Genomic DNA, 18,997 nt, shown 5'->3' on the forward strand with positions numbered 1-18,997 from the left:
TAATGCTGGGACACTGTCGGGTAACAAGGCAGAGTTATGGCTCCATGCGAACGGGGACAGAGGAATCAGGGGCACATCACTCTGGTTTAGGGGACACATCTTGGCGGTGATGAATGGGTTCCACGCGAGCAGCTCCGCTCCATCTCTCCCTGGGAGGAATACGGCTCTGGAGGGATCCCCTTCCACCCAGCACCGGGGTATCAGGGGACCCTGTGGGTAATGAGAGATTATCGCCCCTGTTGAGTGTCTGGCATCAGCCCGGCAACCTTGCGCAACAGCTCAGTGAAGACGGCACAATCAATCAGATTTTTTTTTTTCAACACTGATTCCAGAGGAAATAAAGATCTCCGAAATGCTCGACAGCATGGTATCCACCGGTTCTTTCTTTCCCACTGGTGATACAGGTAATGAGTAGCATCTCCCTGTTGATGGCCAGGTAAGGCAACCACAGCCTCGGGGTTAAGCAGGAGCCGGTATTACTCAAGTGTGGCAAACGAGGACCATTTGCATGGGGAATTGGAGTCATTAAAGGGAGAAAGTCAGAAGGAGGACGAGTCCTTCAGTTTGGGACGCCGGGAGAGACCCACACAGACTCCTGTACGCTGCTTTTGTCTCCTCGACACAACCGGACTGTAGGCTGCGCGAGGCAAATATACAGCCTTGCCTCAATTTTTAATTACTTTGGCTGCAAGCGCAGCAGAAAAAGCAGCTCAGATCTCCGCTGCTATCTAGCCACGGCTTGCAAAGTAGCTAATTCATCTCAACAAAAACTTTATTCTTCCTGTTCAAGAAATATCCTTAAAAAAAAAAAAATTTAGTGGAATGACATTTGTGAAGGTAAGAGTTGTATCTGATAATGACATTGCTCTCCATGCGGGAAACAATACAGACTTTCTACAGAGATAAAATTCCAGTCATGCATATTAATATAATCGAGAATAAAGTGTTACGCACAATAAAGAATTCTCCATTAGCGTCTTATTTCTTTTTTAATTCCAGCTGAGTTTTCTTTTTTTGCAGATGTGTCTCCAACCACATCTGTTTGCATTTCTGTCGTTTTGTTAATTGGCGATAGACATCATTTCTGCTCTTTCTGTCTCATAATCCAATTTGCAGAATGATAATTTCTTTTTTTTAGAAGTGGCATCTAATTATCTATCCTTCACAAGCTCCAAACGAACAGTCATCCAGAGATGACGTAGATAATGCAGTGGGTTCATTAAAATGACCAATTAACATGAGTAGATTCGGTCTGAACCTGAATCACGGGTCTCCCACCAAGTCATGGAGAGCTTCGTTTCATGGGTCCACATGCAATTAAAGCTTCTCCGCTTAAAATTCAGGCGATGGTACTCGCCATCTCACAAAGCATCTTATAAACAGTGGGAGCAATTAAGACAATGATTGAACTCGACCTTTATATGAGACGATACACTTAGCGAGGGGTCTATTAAATATTGTGGAATACGTCTGCAATTCGCCATGGAAACTGGGTTTCAAATCGAGTCAGGAAATTGTGTGTTTTTTTGTTTTCTGATATGGGACCATGTATGCGTAATGCAACCATGAAAACCAATTAAGCCCAGGGCTCACCAGACAATGTGTGGGTTTTATATGCAGGAGGATGGGTGCTCATCACACTCTACGACCGGTAGGTATAATGCTTGATTAGGCCTGCATGGTATTCCAGAGCATTTTTATAACTTTATTACAACATGAAACGATTATCCCCGACGTCGTCTCTCCCAGACATCACACTCAGCTAATGTCTGCCGGCCGTTATTAAGAATGCCTGAAGTGATTTTGTGGGACGTGATTTTGCAAACACTGCAGATGGGGTTTGTTTTCCCCCTGTGGGCCACTGAGCGAGAGTAAACAGTTTAGCGATCCCTTCTCCACGTCCAGGTCTCTGGGGGTTTGAGAGGCGTCCTCGGGCCTGAACGTTCACACGACATCTGGGAGAGAAGCAGGAGACGCTGCAAAGCAGGACGGCTCCACGGACACCCGCAGTCAGTCCACATGGAGACCACATGTTTGCAGCCTTTGGGATATTCTACATGTTTCTTTATGTTGTAAATACATATTTCAGAGTCAACATTTTAAACAACATTTGGCTTCAGCATGTATGTTGTGTAGTAATGGTTCATGAAATTTTCTGACATAAACTATATACAATGTTTTCTGGTCAGTTATAAATGTCAAAATATATTAGTGAAACTTGATGCTGTTAAAACATGCATGATTTGCATGGTACATAAACACATTGTCAGTAGAACATCACAAATGATAGAATGGTATTAAGCTTTATTATCTTAAAGAAATCAGTATCACCGAAGCTCTAATTAGTATTTAATTGAGGGTTAATGCCACTGGCGCTGGAATCAGAATCTTTCGCGAATCTGCAATTTCCTCTCTGCGAAGGCCTCCCCCGATATCACGCCACTGTCCCGGTGTAATACATCAAGCTGTCTCGTCCGTGACGGTTCCAGGCCGCGGCAGGTGGATTAGCGGGAGAGCGCCGGCCCTGCCATGCAGGATTAGGCCCTAATGGCTGCCACTTAATGGCGGCGCGATTCGGCTACTGCGAGGCGAGGGCGCGGTCGCCCGCGAGGAGCTCGTACACCTGCCTACGCGCAGGAGGGATTGCACTTCCACGTGTGATGGCACTGCTGATCGTGTTAAAAAAACACGTAAGGCAACAATTAGAAACCCATTAGCCAAATTAGCCAGGTGCGTGCCGGATTCGGAAAAAAACGAACGCTGTTTAAGGGTGCTGGTTTAAAATGGTCACGTCATGGCGGTATCTTACCGTCTTGCATATATTTTGTTTCATCTCTATAACTACATTCATTTCCGAATGTTATATACGCTTATATTGATGTATTTTATTGGAGGAAATACCGGTTAAAATAATTATCCCAAGACGTGGTAGAAGATAAGAAGCAAAATGCTTTGCTCTTTGCTTTCATGAAAGGGGAATGGGGGTGGGGGGCAATGTGAAAAGCGTATCTACCGTTACTGTTCTCTCATCTAAGCCTTTTTGTTCCCCAATGCAAAAAAAAAATGCTAAAGTTTGACGTATGTGTGCCAGTGGGGCAAGACTTCAGAGTCCTTCACCGTCTTTTTCCAATTGCAGGCACCAGTTTTGAAACAGGAAGTCTGAATAATCGCCTGTTTCATTAGAAGGCTTGGTGTCGATCGCAGCCTGCGTCCGCGGACGGATCACGGAGTCTTTGGGCCGCATCCGCTTTAAGGCCCTCTGATCCGGCTGTAGCACTTTGAGCTGCCAGTTTCGGCATAAAAACACCCCTTAATCTAAGAAATCGACTTTGTTGTGCATGAAGAAGTTCCAGACGTTCGCAAAACTTTTCCCCAGACATTTTCATTTGACTTGCCCTACAGCAAGATATGTTCCAAATTCAGAAATATCTTTTTTTTTTTATTAAAACAACATTAACAACATCAAAAATCCTGTCTAGACATTATTAATGTTGTAAAATGGCTGTTAATAAATAGAATGTCTGCATAAATGCAGAAAGGAACTTTATCAATTGCAATTATTAGTCGACTTCCAATGGAATGCTTGATCAGCTTTACTGATATTTAAAATGGTCTTAACAAGAGTCTACCAAGCTGTAAATGCTGCAAATTGAGGATTCTTTGTAATAGAAGACATGATTAATCAATCTAGACTATTTTCTTCCATTGGTCTCGATCTCACATTACCATCTTTTGCTGGGTGAACATATTCTTCTTGAACATGCACTCCCCTAATCCTACAGAAAGTTCCAATCCTGTGTAAGAAATCTATATCATGCCGAAAAATCTATAAAATGATTTATGTAGTAGGAACTCTGTAGGGGCCACTGTCACCAAAGACAGTCATGGAGATCCACGTCCCCTCCAAACCAGGGCTGATGTTGAGCAAGTAAAGGGTTGGGTAGGAGAAAATTAATAATACAAATCAGCTCTATTGTCTCTTCCGCACAGTTCTCAGATCAGACATGTCAAAACTGTGAGTAGCGTAGAAAACTGTTCTCTAAGTAGGCCAGTAGGCATCACAAATTTATGAAAATTGTACAAGTAACACTAGCATTTCATTGACAATCATAAAAGCATCTTCTTATATACACGCTAGCCTATTTTAATATGAGGGAATTCATAATAATGGATGATATAATTTGTTTTTTTATTGCTGCCTACTGATGTTGGGCCTGCTTCGGTCGCACTGTTATTATTTTGCTTCACTGTTATTACCATTAATTATTATTACTGCTATGATTCATCCACTGCTCAGTCTCCCAGTCCATAAAAACACATTATGCATGCCTACAGGTCGGTAAATACTTACACTCAACAACCTGTCTGAGAATTTGAAGTGTGCCGCAGCATGCTGTTTTCTCAATAAATTAAATCAATTCATTCATAATGAACAAATGAAAGCTGACAAATTAAATTTGCACAAATAAAATCTGAATTATATTAACAGCAGTCACTTAGAACCCAGTGCAATAACTGTAGATTCTCAATGAAAGGACCATTGGTGACATTTGAACAATCATGACACTTGCACTTTTACAAGGACTCATCCTTTGATCTGATTGATGTCAACAGTAGGTGGCAGCAAATACCTCAAAGAAACCCTCAGTGGCTCCTTCAGGCTACAGAAAAAGAAGGGTTGCAGGTGGAGGGGCTTAAAGAAGAATGTGTTGTTTCTGAGACCCTGAAGTTGTGAAGCATTGATTTCCATAATGTCAAATGCATGCAAAAAAATGCCTTTTCGATGCACTACACTTTAAAAAAGGAGAGAATGCTTAATGAAGGGTTATCATTCATTTTAGAAAGTTAAAAAATTAGAACCAGTACAACAAACCAGAAATCTGGTTATCATGACTCAATGTGACATTTTATGACCAATGGCTTTATTAACTAAGCTCTTAATTGGTACATTTGTGAGTTTTGAGTACCCTGGTTGTTTTGAATTTGAATCATGATGAGTTATGAAACAACTGAATGAAGTCCAGAATAAATGGAACCCCCCACCCCAGTTAAATGAAGCAGCGTCTGTTTAAATGGGCCCAACAGAGCCGGTGTTGCCAGATTACAAAAGAAAAGTCTCGGTTGGTTGAAAAGAAAGTCAGTTTAGGAAACAACATTTGAAATGTTAATATCTAGAACCCCTCAAAATATATGCTTCCATTCATGTAATTTCTGTTTGTGTAGTTTGAGGCGTAATAAAAACCTCCTGACTGCTTCTTCCAAAAAAAAAATCAGTTCATTTGTTAATATCTAACACACTGAAGTCTTTCGAATATACTGTGACGTGGGATGTTTGACAGTGACTGTTGAGTTTGGTCCCCGCTTTGTTGTATCAATTACATTTCAATTACAGTAATTTACTCATCGCAGCCGTATCGCTTCCGTCTCCTGGCCCTTGGTTGCGATCAGCCGAACCTGGCAACACGCATTTCATTTCACCAGAACCTGTCAGTCCAGTCCGCGCCAGTGGGCGTGTGTGAACCAATCAGCGAGGCGCATTCTCAAACTTCCAACCAATCAGCGGCGCGTCGGGAACTTTTTGGGTGTTGTGCAGCTTGACGCCCTTTTTTTTTATTATTTTGACGTCTGTCCTGCAGGCGGTGGGTCTCTGATGGCGGCGAGTTTATTTTCATGCTAATCGCGCCTTTTCATATGCCCGCCATGGCTTTCTCCGGCCGCCGGTTTATATAGCGGGCGGGATGGCGCAGGGGCTGATCCGCTCCTGAGGCGCGCGTCGGGCACCACGTCCATCTCGGCTCGTCTCGTGAGATCGCCAGGTCCTTGCCATGAGTTGCCTGGATGTTATGTATCACCAGAGTTATGGAGCTCATCGCTACCTGCCGGCGACGTCAGCGGCGGCGGCGGCAGCAGCGTACAAAGCAGCGTACTACCACCATCATCATCACCACCACCATCATCATCAGCAGCAGCAGCAGGTCAGCATTGACGTCCTCAACTTCGTGCAATAAGAGTTAATATGATGTTATATACATATATAAGGACTTTGATTATTGATTTGACATTGATGAATGAATTTGGCACGCATGACCTTATGCCATACCGCATAAGGTCATGCGTGCCAAATTCGTTCATCATTTAATGTTGGAGCAACTGATAGGATGCTTTTCTGACCAGATGCCCCGTCTCTGTCCGCAGAAGAAGCTCGGCGCCTACGGTAAAATGCAGGACCCCGCGCACCCCCAGGGGAAGCCGCCCCAGCGACGCAGCCCCGTGCCAGAGAGCGCGGAGGAGGCGGGAGAGGGGGCGGCGTCGCGGGGGAGGGAGGCGCAGCCCGCCGAGGCCGAGTACATCAGCTCCCGGTGTGTCCTTTTCACCTACTTCCAGGGGAGCATCGGGGACGTGGTGGACGAGCACTTCTCCAGGGCGCTCAGTCAGCCCAGTGCTTTCACCGGGGAGACGAAGCCCGCCAGGCCGTGGAAAGGTGAGTTGGTGCCAGAGTGATCCCAGCTCCACATTTTACACGTTGCAAAAGCGGTTTCAACATCACCCTGCTTTTTTTGCTACAGATGGGGGTTCTCTAGAAGGTCCACCCTCCCTGTGGAACACCGGCTACCCACCTCAGGCCAGCTCCTGCCTGTCCTCCATCCACCCGGACTTCCCCGCGGGCGCAGCATTCCACCCGGCTGACACAACTGGCCTCTGGAGCAGCCACGGCCTCCCCGAGTCCGGCCTGTCCGACTCGTGGCACTACGGCCTGGGCCCTCAGGGCAGCGGCGGCTACCCGCACGTGCACGGGGTGTACCCCCACGTGCACTCGCGCCACGCCCACCCGCACCACCACATGCTGCACCACGGACCGGCCCTGGACCCCCGCTTCAGCCCGCTGCTGCTGCCGGGCGCGCGGCCCGCCTGCAGCCCCACGGCTCACGCCGACATGGCCAAGATGGAGCTGGAGCCCGGCGGCGCGGCCGCGTCCAGCTGGCAGGCTTCCTTCCATGGGTCCGTGGACGTTTTTGACACAGGTGAGCGGGGCGGGACAGAGCAACGCAGGAGCCGCCACCTCCCTGTGCGGTTATTCGGGGGGTTTCTATAAAACGTTGTTTCTCCTGTCCGCAGACCAAGATAAAACCAAAGCCGCCGTCTGGTTCTAAGCTACTCCGGGATCTGTTCCTGGAAAAAAAAAAAAACATTCCCCCCCCGGGAACTGGTTCAAGATGGACGACCCCCTCGACCTCCCATTCGGCCCGCGAGGGATAACAGCTCCGGGAGAGAAGCTGGCGTCCGGGGATAACGCTCCCGGACCAAAAACCACGCGCGAAGGATGCCACTTACCCAGAGTGCACCCTGAGAGGTACACCTCTTCCTACAGATGGACAGCATGTACCGCTTGGTGTTCTTTAATGGGCCGATGAAGTGACCGCTGGTTCTGTTGAAAGAACCATCTTTTCTTACTGCTCCAAAAAGGCTTCTAGGTTTGTAGGGATTTCGGGATTTTCTTCTTTTTTTTTTTTTATGGTTCAATGGTGTGTGTAAATAAAAATGCCTATTTCTCTAATATATCTAGTTTTATAGTCCCTTTGATGTGATCTGTGATTTTTTTTTAAAAAAAGCTTTTTTTTGTGCCATTTGAAAAATAAACTGCTGAGTTTTATTGGCAAACGTGTTTATTTCGGTGTTGTTCTGCTCACTTTCTTTCCTATCGCGCCATAATTAAGAAAAGGACGCGTGCCCTTCCGGCCACGTTTCCTGTCGGCGCAGGAAGTTAACCCCGAACAGATGAACAGACGACACGTATATTAACCCCCGGCACGTCCTAGTGCGCTCTGCTATAAACCAGAGGAATGCGGAGGTTTGTCCGTAAGACGAATGACTACTGAAACGCGCTCCGCACCGAAGAATCCGAAATATGTGGCTACGTGCTCCGGGCTGCGAAATCGAATGATATTTGGGAAGGTGAAGCTGCACTTTTCCTCTCGATGGCGAGAGGCGCATTATCCGCAGCCATAACAGACAGCTGCAGGAGCGGACAGAGGTCCGGGAGCAGGTGGCAGGGCCGCGCCGTTCCGCATTCCTGCGGCTGCCCTCGGGATTTCATGCGCCGGCCAGCCTCGGGATTCAAGGGCAACGAGTAGCAGAACCAACAGAACGCGCCCTGCCTTACTGCTCCGTGGTTCTTGTTTAGGCGGTCATGTCATCGTCATGCGCGTCACGTCAGAAAAGACATTTCCTGAAGCTGGAAGCCTCCAGTCACAGTGCAAGGGTGCAGCTACCTGGCCTGGATTCCAGCGATGCGGTGCCATTATTAAAAAACGCACGCACGTTTACACATTTCATGGATCCAAGTCAGATGATAGAGTTCTCAGTTCAAGGGGGTCAGTGGGGGCCTAGCGGTTAAGGAAGCGGCCCCGTAATCAGAAGGTTCGAATCCCAATCCGCCAAGGTGCCACTGAGCAAAGCACCGTCCCCACACGCTGCTCTCCGGGCGCCTGTCATGAGTGCCCACTGCTCACCAGGCGTGATGGTTAAAAGCAGAGGACACATTTCACTGTGTGCACCGTGTGGCTACTGGCTGTATATTTGCATGAGCCGAGACTAAGATCCTTACGACAGCATCAAAAATAGCTCGTCGTGATGTCAAGACTGGAGGAAGACTGATTGAGATTAAGGTCATCTCGGAAGTCAAAAGCCACGACAGTGTGTGGGGACGGTACTTTGCTCAGTGGCACCTCAGTTTTGCCTTGGCGGATCAGGATTTGAACCGGCAACAATCCGATCACGAGTCAGTTTCCTTACCCGCTAGGCCACCACTGCCCCACATTCACCATGAATCCTATGTAGCTTTGGGTAAAAAGCGGGTTCCATGATAAATGTTGCAGATCAGAGGTGGTGATGTCCACAAATGCGTAAAGTACCCCATTCAAAAAAATGAATGACAGTCGCTTATCACGTGCAATAAGCTTTTTCGGTAAATGTTTCATTGAAACATTATTTTTAACATTTAAAACTACAGAGACACTTGAGAGTAAGACGTGTGGCTAGTCGAGAGAGGACGATGCTGTTCCTTCTGTCTGTTGGCCGTGCTGTCTCAGCAGCACCCAGCACACGGGAGGCTGCTGGGGACAAGAGCCTCCATCCTCCTCCAGGCCGTCACCCCAGGCTCAGGCCCCTCCCTCAGGAGAGCCACCCACCGGAAACGCGAAGCTGCTGCCTTCAGCACCGGAATCAAACTTGTAACCTCTTCGTTAGCATATAATGCACTTATATGCAAATTTCCCCGGAGCTCCTGCGGTTTCCCCGTGGACACACCGCAGGCACTTTCCGAACAGGAACTTTTCACACTGTACTGATTTCCAGAACATGCTGAGAGCTGGTAAAGGTACAGCAGCCAAAATAGAGGAATTGTCATGTGAAGGTAAAAGAATACAGAAGGCTGGCCCCTCTGCACATTGCTAAAAAAAGACCCTCATGGGATATGCAGTGTCAGGAAATAATGAGGCATAATTTAAGGACCAAAACTTGTAATTGAAATTCATTACAGCTATAGCAGGAAAACAACAATTTGGATCACATCTTAGTATTGTAAACAAAGACTTGTATATGATTCATACAAAATCAATATGTTTAATAACAGTGGTGCAGTGGGAATTATGGGAGTGATTTTTGTTTCAGCCAATCAGAACTTAAAAATCCCTGTGAAGAGGACGTTGTTAGCTGACCCTGGATGCTGGAGCTGGACTGTCCATGCATTGTATACATCTCTAAAGGGTTAAAGTAAAAAGTAAAGAAAGGTCAGAAAAATTATGAAACACACTACTCCTAAATATAAAATTATTCATATATAGAACTCCTGTGCAGACCACAGTCAAAGAGAAAAAAATTGGATGAACTTTGACCTGTGATGCAATGTCGTGCAACCAATAGAAACAAATCACTGAAGCAGCACTGAAGCCAAGATGAAGGAGAGGTTGATTGAAGCAGTGATTATAAGTTGATTGTGGTGATTTCATTTAATCGTATGATCTTACCGCAACACCGCACTGAAGGTAGTCTGCTGGAGAAAAGTACAGATGCTACAGACCTGCCCGGTGTGTTTTGACAGTGAACGGGTGCTGGTTTACTCGGACGGAGTTGAGAAGGGTGGAGGAACCCCGAGCAACCATAAAGGTCCACACGTTGTTTTAATGCTTGTTAATATTTGATTCAACAGTGCTTTAAAACGGTTTTACAGTAAAAATGAGGCCTGACGTCTGATCTTGTGGTGTCTGTTATTATATTATCTTTATTAAATTGAATTCTGTTCATTTGTGAGTTTGAAAGCAATATTCAATGTTTAGTACTGCTGTAAGGTAAACGCTGACAGGTTACAACATATCACAATGTTTAATAGCTAAGAATATTTGTTCACAAAAGTAATCGAATGTAATTAGTCACATATACAGCAATTGACAGCCATTTTACATTTTAAACTTGGAATTACACTTCCAATCCTCCCAACACTGGGGGTAGAGGATCCAGGGAATTCAAAGGACCCCGAGTTCAGACACACTCATAGCGTGACAATTTAAGACCTACGGCACTTCTTCATACTACATTTTCGTTGTAATTATTTTATTTGGTACAATATAGAGTGATAGGGTATGTCATATTTGAATATGAGTCCAATAAGTTTTCATGAGTGGCATAAACCAGTCACATCTGACCATGTGGCAGTGGTGGCCTGGCGGTTAAGGAAGCGGCCCCCGCAATCAGAAGGTTGCCGGTTCGAATCCCGATTCGCCAAGGTGCCACTGAGGTGCCAGTGAGTAAAGCACCGTCCCCACACACTGCTCCCTGGGTGCCTGTCATGGCTGCCCACTGCTCACTCAGGGTGATGGGTTAAATGCAGAGGACAAATTTCACTGCGTGCACCGTGTACTGTGCTGCTCTGTATCACATGTGACAATTACTTTACTTTACTGGCTCTTCTCTACATTTACAACAGTGACTAATAACCGTAGTTATTAACATAAAAAAAAAAAAACTAAATTCATGCTCAAAAGTAAGTAAGAGTCAGATTGGAGACAACATAATACTAAAGGTTTCAAATATCATCCTAAAGAAAGAGAACTCATGCCTTGGGTTTTTTTCACTCTCCTTACCACCGTTCTCGGCCAAGGTCATCCGCCCGATACTGTCTTACGCAGACATGAGCGCAGTTGCCAGAAAATGTTCAGAACTGTTAAACACAAACTGCATTGCCTTTGCTTTTGCAATTAATTCTCATAAACAGAGCAGAACATGACATGCCACCGAGCCAAATGCAAACCTTTCACTGCAACCATGCCTAATGTCACACTTCAAACAAAGACCACAACAGGCCAAAAAGCTCAGCCGCGCTGTTGCAATTAGACAGATTTTGCAATCCCTTTGATAAATATACAGTGTGTAGGGCTTTCTCAAGCCAGCAAGTAAATCTGGGTAAACTAGCAGGATTTACAGGATAGACGCAAGACGTGTTTCTGTTCAACAGTCTTTCATCACTGCGTGAACCTGTCCGGGCACGTGAACAAAAACAAGCGTTAGGAACGTGGGAGTCAAAAATGCTTCTTATTTTTGTATTTAACAGAAGAATAAATACCTTATATTCATTATGGGTGACCTTAGAGAGATGAGAAAGAAACCAAGGTCTGCATCTTTGCTTACTCTCCCATCATAAGACATATTCAGACGAACGAATACATAGTAGGTGTTTTCAAAGACAAAATTGAAGAATCTGTATTAAGTTACAATTTTCAAGTCAGTATTTAGAATACTTTTACTTTTATAATTTGCTATCCTTCAACTAATGCTCAACTAATATGGACATGAATAATAACAATGAATAATATGAATAATAACTTTTTTGACATCCAAAAAGTTATTGAAAGACGTTCAACACAGATATTTAAAAAAATCAGTTTTGTATGTGTATTCTAAATATACATATATATATACACACACACACTCACACACACACACACACACACACACACACACACACACACACACACACACATACTGCAACAGAATTCTGAATACGTTTATGGCAATGTGTTGAGTATTCAGCCATCATTCCTTGTCTCTGAACATTCCATTGAAACTGACAAGCAACATAATGGATACATTTGGATTACAACTTCAAAGTCCAGAGTCGAAGACCTCACACCACTGAGACTCTGGTAGGGCTGGACATTCATGCCCTGATAGCATGTCAGGGCATTGAACCCCCCCCCCCCCCCCCCCCCCCCCAGCACATTCCAGCGTAATTGAGCAGATGATTAGCCTAACAATCATCAACACGGTGCCAGCTGTCCAAATGTGAAACTGTGTAAATACAGTGATCCCTATTTCATTACCCTCATTTGGACTTGATTTTTCCCTGGGAGGCATGGGAGCACATGGCAGTCATAAAGCTCGCTTCGTCCCAGCCGATTCTGGTGCGTCTCATCTACGTGCCAATTTCCCGTTCAGTCTGCAAGAATCGTTCCTCATGCAACCTGCTGGAGATAAAAATGCAGCTTGTTGGTGTGGCAGGGTCCATGTTCTTCAGCCAGCACATGTCAATGCCGGTGTAAGTTGAGTTAAATGGGGCATGATGCTTTTATTACAGCACACATTGCCCTCTGATTGGCGGTTTTCTTGGTGGCTCCCTCTGGGGCCAAATGAATGCAGGCAGAGCAGAACAAACGACAGTCAAATAGTCACAGTGTGTCTTGTCTTCCAGCCATGTCAAATCACATTTGCCCCTTTTTTTGTCCCATTAAAGACATTTGAAATATGTAATAACATTGCATTATTAATGAATATTGGATCAATAATAGATTAATTAAATAGTCGGCTGCATAAGCTTAGTCATAATTCTTCTTGCGTTCCTCTTTATTACCCGGCGGTATTTATATAATAACCGCCTAGCATATGATCCCACTTAAATCTGTGGATGGTGTACTGACCTTATCTCACTACCAGCATAAATGCGTTAATAAAATAAAGAGGACAAGACACTAAATCCATTGCTGTCCACTGCACCTTGGCACGCATCAGCCGAACTGCATGTTTGTCCTGCTACCCCCAAAATTAGCTCTTAAGACTGTGGTCTTCGCGAAACTCGGCTGTCGGGGCCGCAAATCAAAGCAGAACATGGTCTTAAAGCACAGACTTAAGTCAACACTGATGAGTGTTTATTATCTGTAGTAAGAATATCCCTTAAACAAGTCCCACTTCACCTGCTGAGGACGGCCCACCCACAGCGTGACTACCTCTCGTGGACAGACCTCCAAATGCAATAAAGCCCTAATGGTGCTATCAAATATTTATCGTAGCACAGTCAGCCGTAGTGGAGCTTAATATGGGCTGTAAGGGCAGCATTTGATTATGAAAACAGTGCTGCGAGACGTTTATGTTGCTTATGATGGAAATATCTGTGGAAATATTTCCCTGTGCGGTATGCCTCCGATATCTGCCTTTATCTTCCTGCTTTGCAATATTTGTGATGTGTCGACATTTTCTGCCCTTCAACCGTCTGCATTGTGCACATTCTCAAATTTTTGCTAGATAGCGGAGAGCAAGGTAATTGTATAAGAGGAACTGTAACTGTGATTGTCCCTGGGGGAGATTTGCAAAGTCTTTTCTTTTCTAAAAACAGGCAGAATTGTTAAATATTCTGATCGAATTGCAAGGTTGATGAAAAATGCCTACATGGAGACAAGAGGCCATCTTAGTCACTGTCACTGTCATAGCACATTTGTCCTTTGGTCTTGTAATAAGCATACCTTTAGATGTTACACCAGTTGATAACACAAATCTGTAGAGATGAAGTGTGAAGGGGGGGGGGGTTTGTTAATGCAGTATGGTGATTCAATGAGTTTTTTAAACATATTTTTAAAATGTAGTTCAAGTTCAATACAACTTAAACCATAACTAATTCTGCTTTATAAAATGTATAAATATACACTACTCACAATAATTTAGGGATATTGTGAGGGACTTATATGTCATATATTTCAGTTCAGACATTTTTGGGATAGGGAGGCAATTGTATTGTGGTGATAGACACACCTCATTTTGTGTTTTCCATGTAATGGTCTCACTTTGCCCAGGTGTGCCATATATTGCGGACAATACCAAGAGACAACCTTTCTCACTGTGGCATCAATTTCAACATTCTGTGGGTATAAAAAGCTGGTATTGTCTGTAAGTCATTACAAGTTCATCATTCAAACAGCCATGAACACACAACGTCACTTAACGGATGAGCAGTGTCACCTGACCATGGCGCGCCTTCGGGTCGGTGGCAAGCAGTCGGGTGTTGCTGGTGAACTTGGTGTGTCTCAAAGTGTCATCAGCAGACATGCATCAAGACACAGCACTACTGGCAGAGTTCATGACCGACCCAGGAGGGGAGCCCCACGAGTGACAGACCGCAATGATGGCCAGAACATAAGAACCTATGCACCCAGACATTGTTATGCAACTGCCATACAGCCGCAGGACCGTTTACGAGATGCGAGGGTACTAGGGTCTCCAGACAAACCATTCGCAACTGACTCTAAAATGACATGCTCTTCAACCTGCAGACACAGGGGTCCAGAAAAGACATATAATTAGTGTTCTAGTAAACAGACGGACCAAATTATTTAGAAATTATGTGTTTAAAACTTCATCAATGACAAGGAATGCCAGGTGACTCTACTGCTTTGGCTTGAATGGCAGACGATCGTTGCAGGTGACTCCACTGACACCAAGACACCATCGTGAACGTATACCATGTGACCTGGACAATGCAGCAGTGGTCTACCGTCCTGTTCACTGATGAGTGTCGCATCAGCACTGCTGGAGAAGGCAAGTTGAGCTCTACACTTTGGTTATTGTACATGGCTCAGTCACGTCACGTTTTTTACCATCATAGAACCCATCATCATACCCCAATTCCGCCAGTACACCCCCAACTTTCTGTTCATGGATGATAATTCTCCCCAACAACGTGGCAGAATTGTCACAGTTCGAATTCAGGAAGTTGGACTGCCTCATATGGTACTGCCATCAATGTCCCCCGAACTGAACCCCATAGAGCAGGTCTGGGACAAGTTGAAGCAGAGACTGAGGGATCGTACCCCACCCCCACGTGACCATGCAGAACCGCGTGTAGTATTTGTGGAAGACTGGAACGCATTGCTTCAGAACAGCATCATGAGGCTGGTGAGGAGCATGAGACGTCGCTGTCAAGCTGTCATTGCGGCAAATGGTGGAAACACCCGCTACTGACCTTGTCAATTTTTGTTATTTGGGGCTATCCCTGTTATTGTCTAAATTTTTGGGGTTATAAATATTAAACTAATAAAAATGCTGTTTCTTTTCATACATTATTTGTAATATCAAAGGGAACTTTTACTTATTTGATTCAAATTCACAGCAAATAGGAAAAGCACTCATGTAAATAACAATATCTTTAACTTATTGTGAGTAGTGTATAATCAATACATCATACCTAATGTTTCTAAAGGACTGCAGATACTTGCAGTATAATTTATTGGTTTGAATAATACTCAAACGTTCACTTCCATCAATGAAGATGTTTTTGTGGTCTAAACTATTATGCTGAACAAGAATGTTTCAGCTGGCATTCGTGGTCATTGATGAAGTTTATACACATAATTTCTAAAAAATTTGGTCAATCTGTTTACTAGAACACTAATTATATGTCTTTTCTGGACCAGGTTGAAGAGCATGTAATTTTAGATTAAAATTTGATTTTAAATCCTGTTTCTTCCCTTAAATCCTTCCAGTCATTATTTCACTCATCAAAATTACCGCATACACAATGTTGTTCCCATGAACCCTTTGCGTCATTAGAAAATGTTCAAGCCCTTCACTCAGGAAAACGTACTTAATTACACTGGACGTTTCATAAATGCTCCACCGGTGCTCTTCAGGAACCTTTCCCTATTACAAGCCTGGGCAAAAAAATGATGAAATCATCCCACTTTGGACATGCACAGACTTCCTTTTTACTTTATTGAACACAGAAAGTCTGCTAATGTGTTTTGTGCTGCATCCCTGAAGGTCACCTCAGCACTCAAGGTACTGGTGAACATTGACAGTTTGAAAATATTTCTCATTTCACCAAATGTGGATTGGTGCAAATTTATGGAAGCAATTGGTGCAATTGGATTGGATTGGTGCAATTTATGTCAGTAAAACTGTATTCGAGTTGCTAAAACAAACGTGTTGACATGGTTCACAAAGTGGTTCGTAAAACAAGCATTGCTTTAATTCATATCTGGCCATATTAAATGAAATAGCTTTCTGGCCAGCATTTACATTATTTAATAACATTTAATAATCAGATGGACAAAATCCTTCTATATGCTACTGTAGTCCTGGAAACCCTTGGCTGGCTTCTGACAAGTGAGAGTGACGGGACGTGTCAGTGTCAGGGTGGAAATGCCAAGACAAGTCCCCCACCCACTCCCACCTCCGCATCCTGCAGTCACCCCGGGACACTGAAAACACCATTCTCATTCCGTCCCCAGGGGCCACTTCCTCACTGATGGCCATTGGAAATGATGCCATTGTTCCAGGAGCTCAGGGCAAGGCCTGGGCCATATCTCTTACCAATTATCCTAAAACGGGAAACATATACATTGCTAGACCTAGGAACGATCACAAACTTTTACTTAAGAGGGTTAGGGTTAGGAGAGCACGTGTACTGTCCAGCAGTTGACGAGATTGTTGGCAAATGGCTCCTACGCATCGTGGATGTTATTTACTTTCTCATCCATCTTCATCCCGTCACTAGATTCAGTGGCAGGGTCAAGAGACACAGGAGAGACGTCGGTCCAAGACAAAGTCTCTTTTGGCAAATTATGTGTTTATACGTTGTCCAAGTGGAGAAGCCATTGTTAGAAGGGATTCTTTCTGTGAGGCTGGAGAGCAGCAACCCAGGCTGTTTTCTGAGCTCGCTCTCTGGCCCCTGCCAAGACGGGCGTCTGGATATGGTCTGATCCTCCGCGCTTCACCCGAGGAATTCACGAGCACGCCTTCCTCGTCTCGCTAAAAACACGCCGCTACCCTGGTCATTTGATGAGAGGAAGAGATTCATTAGGGGCTTTGTCTCCAGCACCTCTCTTTCCGACCGCCATGTCAAAACACACTTGGCCTGCTGATGGATAGACTGCAACAGAAGCAGGTGCGTGTGGGAAGACTTCCGATCTTAAGTATCCTATAGCCTGCTGAACCGGCTACGGCTTCACCGTAACGGCTGCAACATATTAATCCAACGAAGGACGCTGTTGCCAGATTGGGCGGTTTTGAATTCTGCTTTGTGGGTAAAAAAAAAAATTGTTTGGGCTGGCGAACAATAATTTGAATGGTTTGGTTTTAAAAAGCTGGCCAGACCAAAATTATTTCAGCCAATTTGAAACAAGCCCCATTCAGGCAAGGTTAAACCCAAAACCATCTCCACTGGTATTAACATAGGAAAATTATTCCCCCAGCAAGGAATCACTCTAACTGCATTACGGTACGGTGGGTTAAGCCGATGTGGCCATTATATATCATGTCTTGGGTGGTTTTGTGTGAGTTGAACTGTTTTGTTTTTAATTACATTTATTAATTTATTGAGCTGTGACGCCCTTAACCAGCGCGACTTACAATCAGTAGTTACAGGGGACAGTCCCCTTGCTCAGGGACACCATGGTAGTAAGTGGGATTTGAACCTGGGTCTTCTGGTTCATGAGTGTGTTGCCCACTAGGCTACTACCACCCGAGTGTACCATCAGCCTGATGAAGAATGTCGCAGAGAGCTCGTCTGCGCCTGTCACAACTTGAACAGATCGTGCCATTTACAACTGATGGTTGGTGTTCTGCAAATACATGACACTTGGCTAGCGTCCATTTACCCTGCTGCCGACTTGTTTTCATCATACATGGTGGTCTAGTTAATGGATAGGAGCAAATGCTAAACGTGGTTTGACGTTACCAAACAGCAAGTTTGAGGACGGCATCTTTTCACGGATTTTTAACATAGCGTGTGTCTGGTGAACAACCTGCTTAGGTAATAGGAATCAGGCTGCACCCAGCCAAAGGCTAGAACAACAGAGCGGCCCAGCACATTGCTGGAATACTTCTCCACTTTAATAAAAGATTAGTAGCCACCCTCCACCTGTTTCTGGGTTTTAGTGTTTGGCAGAGGGCACTATGGGGTCCTGCTCAGTGCCGCGGTTCCCTACATCTGTTGCGGTGTTGGGCTTTTCAATCATGCTGGCCAGAGCACTGTTGCTTACTTGCTGGGCTCACAATGAGATCACTGTGTTCTGAGGCCGTAGGGTCTCTCTCGGCTCCGGCCCCCTCTATTCCACTAGAACAAACTAAAACAAACCAGGAAGAAGCTGAACATACCACCACCGTACCACTTACTTCTGTAGAACGGACCAATTATTCCAGCTGGAGGAATAATCATTTAGGACATGAGACCGAGTCTGAGAAAGGTCTGCGTAAGAGCGGCAAGATGCAGGAAGCCTCTCCGAGACATCTGTAATTGATCATCAGGCAACGTTTAGCTGTTTTATACCAGGCGTTATGTCACCTATTGAATGCCCAATAACTCAAGCGACGCATGTTAGAAGGACACTGAGTGATTGTGTCACCTTGTAGAGAGTGAGGTTTGGGGCTAGAGCTCAGTCCTGTCCATCCTCAAACTCTTCATAGAATATTACCTTGAAGCAGGTGAATGGTGTCTTGAACAGTCACTATTCCAGATTGTCTCCTAAAATCAATTCATTCATTCGTTTCAGTATTTCTTGCTTGATTTCAGTGATTTCTCATCGACCTTGTTACTCTACCACAGCCTGTGAGTATGGAGAGGTAATGGACATGAAGACAGCCTTCTTTTCTGCATTCCTCACCGTCTTTTCCTAATGGACTCAGTACACAAGCTGAAATAGCCTCTTTCGAAGGTGATAGAAAGTGGGTACGGCAGTGA

At 44.8% G+C, this 18,997-nt stretch overlaps 1 protein-coding gene across 1 annotated transcript; it reads left to right on the forward strand.

Moving 5' to 3' along the window:
• Positions 1-5,610: 5,610 nt before the first annotated feature.
• Positions 5,611-7,505, forward strand: vgll3 (vestigial-like family member 3). Its single transcript, XM_028990786.1, has 4 exons — positions 5,611-5,975; positions 6,196-6,481; positions 6,567-7,022; positions 7,117-7,505. The coding sequence occupies exons 1-4, from the start codon at positions 5,826-5,828 to the stop codon at positions 7,149-7,151; spliced, it is 927 nt and encodes a 308-aa protein (XP_028846619.1). The 5' UTR covers positions 5,611-5,825; the 3' UTR covers positions 7,152-7,505.
• Positions 7,506-18,997: the final 11,492 nt, after the last annotated feature.

Source organism: Denticeps clupeoides, chromosome 9 (genome assembly GCF_900700375.1).
Source record: "Denticeps clupeoides chromosome 9, fDenClu1.1, whole genome shotgun sequence".
NCBI lineage: Eukaryota > Metazoa > Chordata > Actinopteri > Clupeiformes > Denticipitidae > Denticeps > Denticeps clupeoides.